Source organism: Miscanthus floridulus, chromosome 18, assembly GCF_019320115.1.
Source record: "Miscanthus floridulus cultivar M001 chromosome 18, ASM1932011v1, whole genome shotgun sequence".
NCBI classification, from domain to species: Eukaryota; Viridiplantae; Streptophyta; class Magnoliopsida; order Poales; family Poaceae; genus Miscanthus; species Miscanthus floridulus.
Genome location: NC_089597.1, coordinates 16,671,255 through 16,689,017, shown reverse-complemented (window position 1 = coordinate 16,689,017; position 17,763 = coordinate 16,671,255). Strand labels below are relative to the sequence as shown.

Sequence of the window (17,763 nt, the reverse complement as noted above, 5' to 3'; positions counted from 1 at the left end):
ATCAGCGCATGTTCAGGCGCTCAGCTCTGGGCATTGGCACCACCAGGGCAGCATGCGCCCGAAGTGACACCGCGCCGGCCGGTCGACGCACGCAGCTCCCGCACACTCTCGGCACCGGCGCCGGCGCGCTGCCTTACGGTTTCAGGGACGAGCTCTCTCCCGAGTCGCGACCCAACCCGGCCCGGCCCGGCCCGGCCCGCCGCTTGGCACCGGTCGCCAACTTTTTTTTTTTTACCCGGACCGGCCGTGATTTATCGTCGAGACTCCAGACCACGATTCCTTTTCGTCCAAACTACACGGCCACGCGGACCCCTGCCTCTCGCCACGTCTTCCCCCCCGCCCAAGGGCCAAGGGCCAAGGACCCCAACCCTCCCGCACGGCCGCGCATCATCTCGTCCTCAATGTCGCCTGGAACACACTTCTTATGGGCTGTTCACGCGGTGGCATTGCTGCTGTTCAATGAGATGCGGATGTCGGGACTGACCTGTGATGATGCAACGCTCTGCAATTCTGCATTCTTGTTGATGCTTGCACAGAGCGACCTGAACCGTCTACCGGCTTTGCAGTTCAGCAGTTCACAAGTTCATAAGCCGGTTGACGCTGTTTATCTCTCAACAATAAACAGCATCAGCCGGCTTATGTGCCGCAAAAACCATGAGCTGAACAGCTCATAGTGCAGAGTGGATGGAATGCCATCGCCGAGGTCAGTAACCCCCTGATCTCCTTGTACACCAAACTCAGCTTGCTCGATGATGCCGTGCGGATCTTTGACTCCATGGAGATCGATGCAGACCATTGTGTCATGGAATTCACTGATCGATGCTCACATGGAGCTTAATTGGCTGTGTAGAACAAGCCTCTTCTCTCGTTCAAAGCATACCTGAAACCAATGTAATCTCATGGACGGACTGCAATGATCCGAGGACTTGCAAGGAATGCATGGCTGTCCTGATGAAGCCCTTGTGCTTTTTTTTTTGTCAAAATGTTGGCACAGCATGAACACATCCACTCGGATGACTTCACATTTGGGGAATTGGGGCTGTGCTGCATGCTTGTGCTACGGCGGCATCTCTGGCAAGTGGAAGGATACTAGGATAGTCCATGGCAGGGCGTTCCAAAGTGGGTTTGCATCCTACTTGTATGTTGCCAACAGCTTGATGGACATGTATCCCAAGTGCAGGGATGCGGAGGGCGCAAGCAATGTGTTCATTGGCATTTCTGATAAGGATCTGATCTCATGGAACACAATGCTGTTCGGGTTCGCGATGAATGGATGGGCAAATGAAGCACTGGCGATGTATGACAGCATGAAATCCAACGGTGTCTGCCCCGACGAGGTGACGGCCTTCTGGAGCAAGGGAAGAAGACCTTGTTTGAATCAATGGTGTCTGCGCATGGAATCCAACCAAAGACAGAGCATCTGGCTTGCGTGTACGCGAGATCAGGGAACATCACAAAGGCTACTGAGATACTGGAACATTATTCAGAGACAGTTTAGACGCGCAGCAGCGACGTCCATGAAGCTCTGCTCAGCGCGTGCTCATCGGAGCACCTGAACGCCGGGGTTGCAAGGAAGGTATCTTTGCAAGACATGGTGGCGGCCGAGCCCGCGAGAGACGCGGGCTATGTCATGCTGTTCCAACCTGTTCTGCGCCACTGGGCAGTGAGCGAGGCTGAGCGGATGAGAAGAGCGATGGCTGAGCACGGCGTCAAGAAGGCTCCTGGGTGTAGCTGGGTTGAAGCGAAGGGCGATGATGTGAAGGCATTTGTGTCAGGTTTTTCACAGGATCTTGATCATACTGGTTTTGTGCTCGATGTTATTCGCTTGTTGGATTGCGAGATGATGAGAAAATTGTGATGTGGAGTAGTAATGGTTCAGGTCTCCATCAGAGTCCCAGATCGACATGGACTATGTTGTTGCTGTTGTACTCCAGATAGGGATTTTCCTGTTTCCGTATAGCAAAACAAGTTGTCCGGATCTGTGCCACGGATTGCGTCGTGATCACCACCTATAAAAAAAAATCTTGAATTCAGCAACGATCATATAGCTTCGTCAGGGGCAACGATGGATATGGACGCGAGCCCTGCCATCAACTTCTGGAAGGACCCGAACGCCGAGCCCTGCTGCATCTGCGGGGAGGAGAAGGAGGAGGGCGCCGCGGCGGCGGGGCACACGGAGCTGACGTGCCCTTACAACTACCTCGCCCCCGCCGCCGCGTCGTCGTACGTGCCCTGCCGGGCGAGGGTCGCCGCCTGGATCGAAGGCAGGGGCGCCCTCTCCGAGCACCGCTGGTTCCTGCGGCGCTTCGTGCGTGCGAGCAACCTGCCTGGGAGCTGCCGGCCGGCCGACCTGGCCGGGCTCTTCGCCGCGTTCGGGCCCCTGCGGATGTGGCACGTCGCCATGGACGGCCCCGGCAAGTGCAAGGGGCTCGCGTGCGTGGTGTTCGAGCGCCGAGAGGACGCGGAGGTGGCTGTTGAGGACCTCAACTGCTACAGCTTCGGTGGCCGTAGCTTCCGGGTCGACTGGGCGTATCCCAGCGCCTGATAACCATGGAAGCAAGATGTACATCATAATACTATACTATTGTTTGCAATATCTTTTGAAGCTTTGTAAAATCAAATACGGCAGCACTGTCACACCACCGTATAAGGGGTGTTTGGATCGTAGCTCCTAAAATTTAGGAGGTGTGTCGAGAAGATATTGTATAGGGTGTTCGTATATTAATAAAAAAATAAATTATATAACCAGGAGACGATTTTTTTAACCCTAATTAATCAATCATTAGCGCATGTTACTGTAGTAAAACATTGTCAAATCATGAACTAATTAGGCTTAAAAGATTTATCTCGTAAATTAGTCGTAAAATATATAATTAGTTTCGTAATTAATCTATATTTAATACTCCATACATGTGTTCAAACATTCGATGAGACAGCAACTAAAATTTAGGAGGAGCAACCAAACACCTCTTAATTTTTGTCAGTTCGCTTGGCTTATAAGCAACGAACAATATTTTTCTCTTACAACAAATCAGCCAATAGTACTTTCAGTCATTGCTTATCAGCCAAGTAAACAGGACATTTATTTTATATATGTATATATGTACTCTCTCTCCCAAATTAAGTCAAAACATTTCAAATTTGACCAGTTTTGTATAATAAAATAATACCCCTCCATTCTAAATTATAAGTCGTTTAATTTTTTTTGGTACATATATTTTGCTATATATCTAGATATAGATGAACCAAAAAAATCAAAGTGAAGTATCATTAGACTCTTTATTAATTATATTTTCGTAGTATACCTATTTGATGTTATAAATGTTTATAATTCTTTCTATGATTTTGGTTAAACTTGTGATGCTTTTTACTCTTTAAAAATTAAAATAACTTATAATTTAGTACGGAGAGCAGCAGAAATCGCAGAAACAATCGCAGGCAACACTGGAACCACTCGTTTCCTTTTGCATCCTCGTGTACTTCATTTCTTAAATAATGGAAAACAATTCCAATATTTGCCTCATGAGGTATTGGATGCAACCGTTGACAGGAGAGGCATGGCAAGAATTAGACGCGGCGGGGCCGTGTCCGCAGTGGAGCGTGGTGCTTCGGGTACGTGAAGCTCACGTTGAGCGTGGAGTTCAGCCACACCGACGACGCCGCCGCGCACGAGGGCGTTCATCAACATCAGCCGGGACTACAAGGAGGCAGGGGCGTATCTAGTAGGGTTGCCTGGTGGGCCATGGCCCACCCTAAGAATTTGTCAAGACCCAAGATCTATGTATGGTGTGTTTGGTTTCATGGATATCTATGGATAAGACATAAATATCCATGGATATAGGGTGTTTGGTTATATGGAAAAGCCGAATTCAATATTCACAGTAGAGAATATTCTGGATAGATGTTGGATATCGATGTCCTCAGAAATCTGACGGATGGGTGTATCCACCTATTGATTAGCGCATGTTTTGTGTGACAATTAGAGTAGTATAGTGCTAATTAACATATTTTATTTTTAACTAGGGATTATAATGATAAGATTAGTGTCGGTGCATATTTATTAGTGTATAATTTGTTGTTATTATTTTTAAATAATAAATATAATTAATCAAGTATTTTTATCCCATCCAATCTCATCCATCCAACCAAGCAGAAAATGGTTCGTCACATCCATCCAACCAAACAGACAACATGGATATCCATATCTCGAAATCCATAGATGGCCATAGCCCATCCACCCTTGTCCTCAAACCAAACACACCAGAATAAATATTTCTCTCTATTTTCTCATTTAAGTGTGGATTTCAAAATAGTTTTTTGAGACACTTTTAATCTATTTATATTTGTATGTATATTGGTGCATTTCATTTGCAGTATTATTATTATTTTATTAAATTGGATCACACTTACATAAAATCCTGGATCCGTCACTACAAGGACGTGCCGACATGCACGGTCGACAGCTGTGCTCCCTACACCCTGGCCAACTGATCAGTAGTAGGAGATTGCGTTGGAGCCTAGTAGGGCCTCTTTGGTTGGGTGGCCAATCCCTGGACAGGCCTGCTGGAGTTAAGATGTGGATGTTGGTTGCTTGTTCTGGGGCCTTAGCCAGGCTTCTGCTGACCTCCGTACGCACCTGGGTCTAGCTCCCAAAGAACGCATTCGCGATCCGTTTTTCTGGGGCCTAGCTAGGCCAAGCCGCGCGCTCGCTTCGTCCCATGGGCCCGGGTGGCTCTCGGTAGCCACCGAATATAAGCCGCGCCTCACTGTCCCTAGGGTTTCCTAGGTACTGTTCACTCGCTCTCTGCGACGCCACTCTCGCTCTCACTCTCGCCCCCTTCCATCTTCGTCCTCCTCGGGGTGCCACCGGTGGCGGTGAACCTCATCGGCGCATCTGGTAAGCGAGTTGGGCCACTGGTACGCGGCCTAATCCCCATCTCCCTTCCGTTTTCTTGTTTCGTTCTTTCTTCTGCTACGGATTTGTCATAGATCTGTTATGGATGGTTCGATTTTATGCTGAGCTTTAGGGATTTGGTCGATGATTACTATGTACCTGATTTTATACACTACGATAGCTCAATCGACAGGAGATTACACGACAAAAATGGGTTTTGGGCAATGGATGTAAAACCCTAGGGGTGGCAGAAAGGGGAATGGATGTTGTCGGGTTCATAAACCCGGGGTCCCTCAGGGACCCGCTTTCACGCCAGGGCTCGGCCCAAGAAAACAGCATGTAAGTCATGGGCCGGCCCAAGAGTCTAAAAAACAACGGGCCTGAAGGACAGTCTGGTCGTCGACCGGAAGGTCTACCCAAAAGGACAAGCGCCCGCTCGACAACTTCTTTGGCCCACCTCTCCAACTGGAGCGCTCGCTTCAGGCACCAGCCGTCTCCGGGCGGTCTCTCCGATCGAAAGGCCTGGCCCAAAACGCTGCTTCCTACTCCGACCCCGCGACTCCGATCAGGGACCCGTAGGAAGCCTACTTACCACTCTTCTCCGACTAGCGCGGCCAGGGCCGACCGGGGCCATCTGACCGGGGACGTCCACTCAGAAGGGACCAAGGGCGAATGGAGAAGGCAGCGCATAAGTCAAACCACGATACCGGGACCATACCCTATACGCCTGCAGGAGTAGTGCTTCACAACCGCCCTAACACAAACAATATTGTAGGCACCGACATTTGTATCTATAGTATTGTAGGCACCGTTGGGCTCTCGTACGGCAATAAGCCCCCCTACATGCCTCTGGGCATCGGTAGTACTGTGGGCGCCAGGATTCACCATACCTAGTACACATGGTAGGGCTCCTCACATACCGACAGTATTTTTGCAGGTACCAGCATCCACCCTTCCTGAAGAAGCCAACACAACCTCCCATATGCACCTGACATTCTATAGTGACATCAACAGTATTGTGGGCGCCTACCATCATCGCTACCCTCGTCGGCGCGGGCGACAAGGCTTAGAAACATCCGTACTCTCTCCCTCTCACCTGTAAAACCATCTCCTTTATCTATAAAAGGGGATGCGCTCCCTCCAAAAAAGGAGGTCGACTTCTTCAAGTTCAGACTCACTAGATCGATAGCTCACAACCCCTCAAGCACACGCTTGGACTTCTAGCTCATAGCGGAGTTCCAGTCGCCCTTGGCCCTTCCGGTCGGACCCGACCGGGCCTCTTGAACACCCCTCCTTTCTCCTTCTCATTTGTAACCCCACTACAGACTTCGAGCACCTAGGCTCAGGAATAAAGTCACCGACCAACCCAAACTGGACGTAGGGCACGTTGCCTGAACCAGTATAAATCATGTGTCATTGAGTGTTAGGCCACCTCCGATCACAACGTACAGCAAAACTACAAATATTCACTAGTTGGTCACTTTCTGTATCGACGGTTGGCGTTGTCCGTGGGGAAGACGCTGTACATTCAACACTTTTTAGTAATCAGATGGCCCATTTTTCTGTCACCCCCGCCATGGCGGGTTCGGGTGATACGATTCGCTTCAGCTCGCTGGAGTTTCCTGCACTCTCACCCGCTGGGATGCGGGCTCCCCAAGTCTTTGAGCCATCCCAGGCCTTCCTCTTTGGAAGCCTGGACTTCATCGCCGACCGACTCGGCGTACTCCACCTCCGCAAGGAGACTCGTGACCCAGCACCCGTCAGAGGGACGCCCTTCATCGACTCTGGGACACATGACTTCGACGACACAGCATCTGTGCTTCATTCCGAGCAAACTCTCTACTTAAACCTCGCTGTAAGTAATACGCGTACTGTCATTCGCCCTTTATTTACTATCTCCCACCGATCACCCAGAGGGATTGCACCGCTCACACCACAAAAATTGTACGATTAGTCCCCCTATGGCCTCGCGTCCTCTGTGGATGCTTACGCTCAGGGGCTCTGAAGGATACTGGTACCATCCCCGCTCATGTCCAAATTCATAGGAATGGTAGGCTTTGCTCCTGCCATTTCCGGCGAACTCCCGGATAACGAGGGTGAGAGCGACGGTTCCAGCATCGACGATGTGGCGCCCCGCCACCGTCCGTCCCGGGAGTGCGCTGTGGCGGACGCTCCGGGACAACCATCGGTGGTTGCGGCGTCTGAGCAAACTCACACCCCTCCAAACCCACGCGCGGGGGCCCTCGCGTCTGCACAAGCGCACACTGAGGAATTGCGACAACGGCGGCAGAACCAGTCGCCGCCTGCGCCGGCACCATCGGTATAGCCCATCGCGCCGCCTGCGCATGGCTCGGTGGGCGGCGCCTGGGGTCGCGCCCGTCAGGTCCAACACGACATCATGAATGAGGGGAACGATCTCCCTTAATTTGCCTAGGCTAGCCAGAACATCGCCGCTGCGGCAGTACTTCTGCGTTCCCGAGCCCGCCAACCCCTAGGAGAGGGCAATCTACCGGAACCTCCGGGTTATAGTAGAAGCCGCCGCCGTCCAACAGGCGGAAAGCTCCATGTCGTGACTTCGACCCGTGCCCTCTCTCCCCACTAGGGGGATGAGGACGCGCTAGACGGATCGCTCCATTCGTTCACCGCCACAGCCATTGGGTCCAGCTCAGGGTGCGACAGTCGCGCCATGGTCTAAACCTGGCGCCTGCTCCACACCAACCGCCTTTACATGAGTAGCCCGATCCTCACTAGGACACTCGTAGCATCATCAGCAACCGGCGTCGGGCTCAACATGATAACGATGTCCACCGTACGGCAGCAGGTGACATGGATCCTGGCCAAACCATCGAGGGAAGTGGTGAAACACGCCCTAGGCGCGGTCGCTGGCCAAATGACTGGAGCCCTAGCCCTGACGGCCTGAGGCCATGGGCCTTCGGTCAGCGCATCTAGAGAGCACCGTTCCCATAGCATTTCCGACCGCCCACCAACATCACCAAATACACTAGGGAGACAAACCTAAGCATTTAGCTTGAAGACTTCTGACTCGCCTATCGGGTTGGACGACTGGATGATGACTATTTCATCATTCAATACCTTCCCATTTGCGTGGGGGAACATGTTTAGGCATGGCTTGAATTCCTTCCGCATGACAGCATCCGCGACTGGATGGACCTCGAGAGGGTCTTCGTCGGGAATTTCCAGGGGACCTACGTCCGCCCAGGAAACTCCTGGGACCTCAAGAGCTGTCAACAGGAGCCCGACGAGTCCCTGCGGGATTACATTCGTAGGTTCTCCCAACGATGTAACTCCCTCCCCTATGTCATCGACGCAGACATCATCAGCGTGTTCCTCTCCGGGACGAACTGTGAGTCCCTGATCCACAAGCTTGGCTACTTAAAACCCCGTACCACCCGCGGTCTGCTCGACGTCGCCACCAACCACGCCTCTGGCAAGGAGGCGGTCAGAGCGGTCTTTAGCGAAGGCCGAGACAAGCTCAAAGCCAAGCGCACAGATCCGGACAAAGGCCCCTCCACGCAGAGGGGCAAGAAAAACAAAAAAGATCGACGCCGGTCGTATGGCCCCACGCTGGTCGCCGCGGCTGATCCCACGGCCAAGCAGCCCCAACAGGGACTGCCTGACCACTTCAACAAACTCATGGATGGTCCATGCACCAACCACGCCTACCCCGTCAAGCACCTCTACAAGGAATGCGAGCTCCTCAAACACTTCCTCTGATAGGCTGGCGGGCCAAAGGAGGGAGACGACAAGGAGGCGGCAGCCAGGAGAGGGGGCATGGTAGGCAAGGACAGAGATGGATTCCCTGAGCCCGAGGAGCGCATCATGATCTTCGGCGGTTCTGACGCCATCTGGTCCAAGCGCCAACACAAGATCTGCTATAGAGAAGCATGTGCTGCCGAGACGGCCGTCCCCTCCTTCCTCAGCTAGTCGGAATCCCCGATCACCTTTGATCAGAGGGACCATCCCTCCCACGTCGCGAGACCAGGACGCTACCCGCTCGTCGTCGACCCTATCGTCCGCAAGAAGCGCCTCACCAAGGTGCTGATGGACGAAGGCAGCAGCCTCAACATCCTATACATCGACACCCTCGATGCTATGTGCATCCCCCAGTCGGAGCTCCGCCTGGTGGGCTCCCCCTTCCACGGGGTAATCCTAGGAGCGTAGGCATATCCGCTCGGACAGATCGATCTGCCCGTCACGTTCGGTAGTCGGTCCAACTTCTGCTCAGAGGTCCTCACCTTCGAGGTGGTAGACTTTCTAGGGTCCTACCACGCCATCTTGGGGCGGCTATGCTACGCAAGATTCATGGCAATCCCCAACTATACCTACCTCGAATTGAAGATGCCAGGACCAAACGGCGTCATCACCGTGAGTAGCGCCTTCTCACATGCCTTCGCATGCGACTGCGAGCACTACCAGCTCACAACCGCGGTTGTCAACTCGTCCGAGCTCCTATGGCTTAGGGAGTCATCAACCCCAGCAGTCCTGGACTGCAACAAACCAATAAACCCACCGTAGGTACCATGAATGGAAGATTAGGGGAAGGACCCTATACGGTGATCGAAGTAATCCAACCGGGCACCTACCGACTGGAAAACAACAACGATGATGTTCTCTTTGAGCGCCAGGAACAGCTATGTCGCTTTTTCTTTCCCTAAGTTTCAATCTTACCATTATTTACTTAGTGTACGCTCCTGTAAAGCACCCCGACTCGAACACTTTTCGTCTCGAGGCACTCGGGGGCTCCACTAGGGGGGGCTCTACTACCCCTCTGTTTTGTTTACTGTCGTATGGAAAAATTCTTTCCTACCCTAACAAAGGGGTGGTTCATTCCTTTAATTTACCTTACGTAGCTTTGCTTTAAAAATTCCGACTGATCGCACCCCGCTCTTTCCTACGGTTACGAACAGCTGAGCCCCGCGGGCCATGCCCTAGGTGAAAGGTCCTAATATGGCTAGAGGGGGGTGAATAACCTATTTAAAAATCTACAAATCAATTAGAGCAACTTGATTAGTATGACAAATAGCGAAAAGCAAACTTGCTCTAGCTCTACAAGGGTTGCAAGCCACCTATCCAACAATTCTAGTTGCAATGATTCATAGGCACACAACTTGTAAAGTTACTACTCACTAAGAGCTCTCAATCTTGCTACTCTAAAGAGCTCCACTAGATGAACTTAAAATAACAAAGTAAGCTCTCAATTCTAATTACACTAAAGAGCTTGCCACAACTAGTTTGCAAGAATATAAATGAGTGAGTAGGGTGATTATACCGCCGTGTAGAGGAGTAAACCAATCACAAGGTGAATATTAAATCAATCACCAGGAGAATACCAAATGACAAGAGACAACCGATTTCAACGGTCAAGTGATGACCGGACGCGTCAGTTAGAAAGTGACCGGACGCTGGACCTCAGCGTCCGGTCATTTCTAGTAAGGTTCCAAACGCGAATTTTCATGACCGGACGCGTCCAGTCATGCTCGATCGGACTCACCCAGCGTCCGGTCACTCAATGTCTCCACTGTGCACCACACATCAGCGTACATCAGCATTGACCAGACGCACCCTGCTAGCATCCGGTCACTCTTTGAGCCAGCGTCCGGTCACAAGACCGAGATGCATGCTCACCACTGCTACTGACCGGACTCTGAACTCAGCGTCCGATCACTATACCACCAGTGTCTGGTCACTCGGTGAACCCCTGTCTTTTATGTCTTGGGCGTCAGTGGCACCGTCGGACTATCCGCACTCTACGGGTGGACACTCCGACGATGGAGTTTCTTACCCTTGCACCTAAACTTTACCACCCTTGATCAAATGTGCCAACCACCAAGTGTATCACCTTGTGCACATGTGTTAGCGTATTTTCACAAACATTTTCAAGGGTGTTAGCACTCCACTAGATCCTAAATGCATATGCAATAAGTTAGAGCATCTAGTGGCACTTTGATAATTGCATTCTAATACGAGTTTTACCCCTCTTAATAGTACGGCTATCAATCCTAAATGTGATCACACTCGCTAAGTGCCTTGATCACCAAAACAAAATGGCTCCTATGGTTTATACCTTTGCCTTGAGCCTTTTGTTTTTCTCTTTCTTCTTTTCCAAGTTCAAGCATTTGATCATCACCATGCCATCACCATCGTCATGATCTTTGTCATTGCTTCATCACTTGGAGTAGTGCTACCTATCTCATAATCACTTTGATAAACTAGGTTAGAACTTAGGATTTCATCAATTAACCAAAACCAAACTAGAGCTTTCACCGGGCTCACAAGGTCACAACCTATAGAACAAATGGGCAGGTACGAGAAAGAAAGAAATAAAAAATAAAATTATGCTAAGGGAAAGCTAAGGAATGAAAGGGAACAAGCTTCCCCGAACGGAGTAACTCCATCATAGAAAACAAAATACCATTATAACCAGTTGTTCAACAAAACACCCATGAATGTTTACATGGGGGCTCCCCCACAAACTTAAACTTTTTACGTTCACTGAACTGCTTATATCTTACAAGCTATGAGACCGACCCAGTGGCATCTGCTGTCGGTGCGACTGACGAGAGCACAGGCTGCTCACCCCCCGACGGCACGACGTTCGGCTCAACCGAAGCCAAGGCGACAATCACCATCGACCCAGGCTCCGTGCTATCCGTAGGCTAAGAAATGTCCTTCCCTTTTCTTTTTACTATCACATAATAAACAACTTTGTCCCCGAACAGAAACACATTCCATGTCTTTGATTACCCTATGTAACTCTGTTCTTACTCCCAACCGAACGCACCCCGCCTTTCCCTATGGGTATGAGCAGCCAAGCCTTGCGGGCCATGCCTCGGACTCCCAAGATCGCACCCTACGGGACAAACGGGCAGGTACAAGAGAAAGGGGATAAGAACGAAGATTATGCTAGGATATAAAGAGAAACGGATATCGTGGTTCTATCACAAGGGCAGTACTGATGTATCCATTGATACAAAAAACTGTTCACACCAAAACTCACCCACGATTGACGAGCGTAGGTCCCGGTCAGACATTTCCGACTAGAGCACTCCGAGCCCCGTCACTCCAGTCGTCAAGGTAAACACTATCAAAACCCCTATATTTCAATATAAATCATTCATACATCCATACGCGCATTTCATTCCATATGCTCGCGCCTCCCGGATGATTCAGGCCCTGAACCGCTCGAGGGCTCGGGAACTAAGCATCGCACGTGCAACGAAATGCATCAGAATGCTCCATGTTGCGTCATAAAGCGGCGGTTGCCTCATTCGACATGAGTAACCAACAAAGCCAGGGGAGAAAACCATAGATGAGCACTGTGCGGCCCTCGCCCGGTCTAGCAGATCGGGTCATCTCAACCTTCTCGTTCGATCCTGAACCTCTTGCTAGGCCCACAGAATCTCCATCGAGGGAAGGCCGTTAGGCCACCCGGGTCGATCTCCAGAACGACCTAGGCATTTGTGGGGTTGTAGGTAAAGGAGTAGTGAAATGTCACAAGAGGGCTATGCTGACCCCGTCACGAACGACGGACCCGGATTCCACTCGATCACACCCGTTAGTGAACTCACCGAGCTAGTCTTTGAGCCTGAGCGATCGGGACAGGCGATGAAACTCAGCCCCTCCGGTTGTGAGGAACTGAGGATGGGGTAATGCACAATACTCACATCGACCCCCACGAAGGCCCGATAGGGCTCAGGGGCTCAAGAAAAATGCCAAGGATAGCGACCTCAAACTCGCTAGATCCACGACTACGACTCACTCGGTCCCATGGCGTGCACCGACGCCAGGATCCACGAGCACCGTCTCGTTCGATCTTTAACTAAACTAACAACGTCTTTGTAACGGCTTCACTTTCGACTGCGCTCCAAAGAAATCTTGGGACCGCGACCCCGAACTCGCATCGACAAGATCTATGACATCCGGCTATGGCTCTTGAGACTGCGACAACGAACTCGCGTAACGGCTTCACTAACTGAAACTAACTAAAACTAACTCTCTCGATCCACGGCGCGCACCGACGCCTGGGTCTACTCGCGATTCCACCTCGCCCGATCCCACGACGTGCACCGACGCATGGGTCTACTCACGACTCTGCCTCACCCGATCCCATGGTGCGCATCGATGCCAAAGATCAGTGAGCTCTGTCGCATCCAAACTAAGTTGTCTCCATTCACGGCACGCATCGATGCCAGGGTTTGTCTCAAACTAAACTTCCTCGCCTGATCCCTAGCGCGCATCGACGCCGGGATCAGTAAGTTCTGTCTCGATCCAATCCCCGAGCCTAAAATCCCCTCGGCTGCACAACGACGCTGTGGTTAAACAAAATTCTGTCTCAAACTAAAAACACACACGCCCGCCGAAAAAACACCCCTAGACGGTTTAGCCCGAACCACCCGGGGGCTCCAGGGCTACACCCGCGGGTGCGCTCGCGGGCACCCACCGACACGACACAAAAAACCTCTCCTGCTGACAACATAGAAAACCTTCCAGCCGGTTCTACCCGAACCGCCCGGGTGAAGGGTCGAGATGGCGACTAGAGGGGGGGGTGAATAGTCTTTTCTAAAATTAATCGTGTCGGCTAACCGATACAAATGCGGAATTAAAACTATCGGTCTAGCCAAGACTATACCCCACTATATATGTGTCACTAACACCTTGCAAAGGTAACAATTATACAACTAAGGTGCCGGGCTAGCTAGAGCTCTCCTAAACAATTCTAGGAGCAAGGTCACACAAATCTATGCCACTAGTACTTTAAACAACAAGGGAGCTCCTACACATGCTAGTAAGCAAAAGCACAAAGCTAACTAAGCTCACTAGCAATGCTCAATAACAAGGCAACCAATGCCTAATTAGAGAGCGCAAATACTTAGTTACACAAACTAAGCAATGTGACTAACAAGGTTACTAAAACCAAATTAGCCACGCAAGGGAGCTACTTCTATGCTACACAAGCAAGAAGGTAATTAGCAAGCTACACAAGCTATCTAATTACAAGAGCAACTACACAAGCTTAATATGTATAAAAGTAATTGCAAGCTTGTATAATGGGGATGCAAACCAATGGGAAGAACAAGGTTGACACGATGATTTTTCTCCCGAGGTTCACGTGTTTGCCAACACGCTAGTCCCCGTTGTGTCGACCGCTCACTTGGTGGTTCGGCGGCTAATTAGCATCACCCGCTAAGTCCGCACGTCGGGCGCCGCAAGAACCTACCCCTTGAGTGAGGGTAGCTCAATGACACGCTTTACTAGAGTTGCTCTTCGCGGCTCCCGCGGGGCGAGCATAATGCCCCTCACAAGCACTTCTCCGGAGCGCCGCACAAGCTTCTTGCGCGCTTCGACGGAGACCACCACCAAGCCGTCTAGGAGGTGGCAACCTCCAAGAGTAACAAGCACCACCGGCTTGCAACTCGATCACCTAGTGCCACTTGATGCAACCTCATGATGCAATCGCACTAGAATCGCTCACTCACACAATCGAATGATCACTATCAAGTATGTGTGTGATGGAGGGCTCCCAAGCACTCTCAAGCATGGACACAAAGTCCCCCAAGGTGCTCCACACCAGCCATGGCCGAGGGCCACTTCTATTTATAGCCCCAAGGGCTAAACTAGCTGTTACCCCTTCACTGGGCAACGGTCGGGCTGACCGGACGCTCCGGTCGTGTTGACCGGACGCTGGACCTCAGCGTCCGGTCGCCCACAGACGACCACGTGTCCTGGTTCCAACGGTCACTTGACCTGACCGGACGCTCCAGCTTCAACTGACCAGACGCTGAACCCCCAGCGTCTGGTCGTTTCTAGTAAGCTCCCGAGCATGACCGGACGCGTCCGGTCGAACGCGATCGGACGCAGCCAGCGTCCGGTCACTCTCCAGCTACTGCGTCACCGTACGTCAGCGCGACCGGACGCAGCCTGCCAGCGTCCGGTGCATTTAGATCTAGCGTCCGGTCAGTTGACCGACGCCAGCATCTTCTCCATTCTCTTCACCCTTGCTCAAGTGTGCTAACCACAAGAATTTGCATCCGGCGCAATAGAAAATAGACATTCCATTTTCCCGAAAGCGCCGAATCCCGCCGAGCTTGTGTAAATGTGCCAAACCCATCTCACCCCTACAAACACCACCGCCTTTGTAAATGTGCCAACACCATCAAGTGTACACCACCATATGTATGTGTGTTAGCATTTTCACAATCATTTCCCAAAGGATGTTAGCCACTCAACTTGCCACGCCACTCGATCCTAGCGACAATGCAAAGTTAAATCACTCGAGTGGCACTAGATGACCGATATGCAAACAAGTTTGCCCCTCTTGATAGTACGGCCATCTATCCTAAACCCGGTCATAAACTTCTCTACACACCTATGACCGGTGAAATGAAATGCCCTAGGTTATACCTTTGCCTTGCGCATTCCATTCCATCTCCTTCAATGTTGATGCAACACATGCACCAACACGATCAACAATGATATGATCCACTTCATATCATCACATGATCATATTGGTTCATCGATCTTGACTCTACTTGCTCTTCACCATTGCCATCGTCCATCGGCGCCAAGTCTTGCTCAAGCTTCACCGCCACGCGGTCCATCACTCCAAAGCCTTCGACTTGCCCTTCACGCTTGCAACCGGTCCATCAAGCCAAGTCTTGTCTTGATCTTCTCCACCTTGATCACATGACTCAATGTCATGTCTCATGTGCATTTAAGCTCCTTCATCATCACATGTGTGAGCTTTGCAACATCTCCAAGCCATTTTCACCTCCATGGCATATGTTGCTCACACACATGTACCTGTGGACTAATCACCTGTGTATCTCACATAAACACAATTAGTCCACCTAGGTTGTCACTCAATTACCAAAACCAAACAAGGACCTTTCACCGGGGGCTCGGGGGCTACACCCGCAGGTGCGCTCGTGCGCACCCGCCGGCAAGACAAAAAATCCCCCGAACGATTCTGCTCAAATCACCCGGGGCTTGGGGGCTCCTGTCGGGTTCATAAACCCGGGGTCCCTCAGGGACCCGCTTTCACGCTAGGGCTTGGCCCAAGAAAATAGCATGTAAGTCATGGGATGGCCCAAGAGTCTAAAAAACAATGGGCTAGAAGGACAGTCTGGTCGTCGACCGGAAGGTCTACCCAAAAGGACGAGCGCCCGCTCGACAACTTCTTTGGCCCACCTCTCCGACCAGAGCGCTCGCTTCGGGCACCAGCCGCCTCTGGGCGGTCTCTCCGATCGGAAGGCATGGCCCAAAACGCTGCTTCCTACTTCGACCCCGCGACTCCGATCGAGGACCCGTAGGAAGCCTGCTTACCGCTCTTCTCCGACTAGCACGGCCAGGGCCGACTGGGGCCATCTGACCGGGGACGTCCGCTCGGATGGGACCAGGGGCGAACAAAGAAGGCAGCGCACAAGTCAAACCATGATACCAGGACCATACCCTATACGCCTGCGGGAGCAGTGCTTCATAACCGCCCTGACACAAACTGTATTGTAGGCACCGACATTTGTATCTACAGTATTGTAGGCGCTGTTTGGCTCCCGTACAGTAATAATCCCCCCCACATGCCTCTGGGCATCGGTAGTACTATGGGCACTAGGATTCACCATACCTGGTACACATGGTAGGGCTCCTCACATACCTATAGTATTTTTGTAGGTACCAGCATCCACCCTTCCTGAAGAAGCCAACACAACCTCCTATGTGCACCTAACATTCTATAGTGATATCAACAGTATTGTGGGCGCCTACCATCATTGCTACCCTCGTCGGCATGGGCAACAAGGCTTAGAAACATCCGTACTCTCTCCCTCTCACCTGTAAAGCCATCCCCTTTATCTATAAAAGGGGATGCACTCCCTCTAAAAAAGGAGGTCGACTTCTTCAAGTTCAGACTCACTAGATCGATAGCTCACAACCCCTCAAGCACATGCTTGGACTTCTAGCTCATAGCGGAGTTCTGGTCGCCCTCGGCCCTTTTGGTCGGACTCGACCGGGCCTCTTGAACACCCCTCCTTTCTCCTTCTCATTTGTAACCCCACTATATACTTCGAGCACCTGGGCTCAGGAATAAAGTCACCGACCGACCCAAACTGGACGTAGGGCACGTTGCCTGAACCAGTATAAATCCTATATCATTGAGTGCTAGACCACCTCCGATCACAACGTATAGCAAAACTACAAATATTCACTAGTTGGTCACTTTCTGTACCGACAGATGTATACCTCGGATGCGGCCACCTGCTTGCTGCTGCTGTTGTCCGATGAATTGATGGAGTCCGCACCGTCACTCCTCACCGAGTGGCTCCTCGACGGGGACCCAATGGCCGGGGAGCAGAGCGAAGACGCCGAGTGCGAGGAACAGTTGCAACCGGAGCCACCATTGCACCGACCCAAAGCACGACGCACAATCATGGAGTCCTTGGTGCCCTGGTGGTCGCTCATCTCGGTGGTTTAGGTGGCTCGATGGCGATGACTTTGAGAGAGGAGAGGGAAGGCGAGAGGGCGGCGAGAGGGAGACGGAGCGGTGAGTGAGTAAGAATGACTGCCGAGTGCGCGGGTGTGTGGGATATAGGCGTATAGTCACGGTGGTAATGATACCCTTCGCAGAACATGGTGAACGGACCCTAGGTTGTCCAGCAAACCAAACACAACCCAAGTTGGCTCCACTGGGCTAGCCAGGACCTAATGCACCCAACCAAACAACATCTCACCTCAATCAGGCCAGATACAGCAACCCAATCAAACAAGCCCATATTGGCTAGAAAAAGCCAACCCCATACTACCCAGGCTCTATTTCTAGCCAGACCTCAATTAGCCACTCAACCAAACAACCCATA

General features: G+C 51.5%; 1 protein-coding gene and 1 pseudogene across 1 annotated transcript; both read left to right on the top strand.

Moving 5' to 3' along the window:
- Positions 1-8: 8 nt before the first annotated feature.
- LOC136523364 (pentatricopeptide repeat-containing protein At2g36980, mitochondrial-like) lies at positions 9-1,858 on the top strand (annotated as a pseudogene).
- Positions 1,859-2,065: 207 nt separating this feature from the next.
- LOC136523363 (uncharacterized) lies at positions 2,066-2,545 on the top strand. Its single transcript, XM_066517068.1, has one exon. The coding sequence runs from the start codon at positions 2,066-2,068 to the stop codon at positions 2,543-2,545; it is 480 nt and encodes a 159-aa protein (XP_066373165.1).
- The last annotated feature ends 15,218 nt before the right edge of the window (positions 2,546-17,763 follow it).

What these genes read in the sequence shown, in the direction of transcription:
- LOC136523363 (XM_066517068.1), top strand. Translation starts at nt 2,066, where the DNA reads ATGGATATGGACGCGAGCCCTGCCATCAACTTCTGGAAGGACCCGAAC.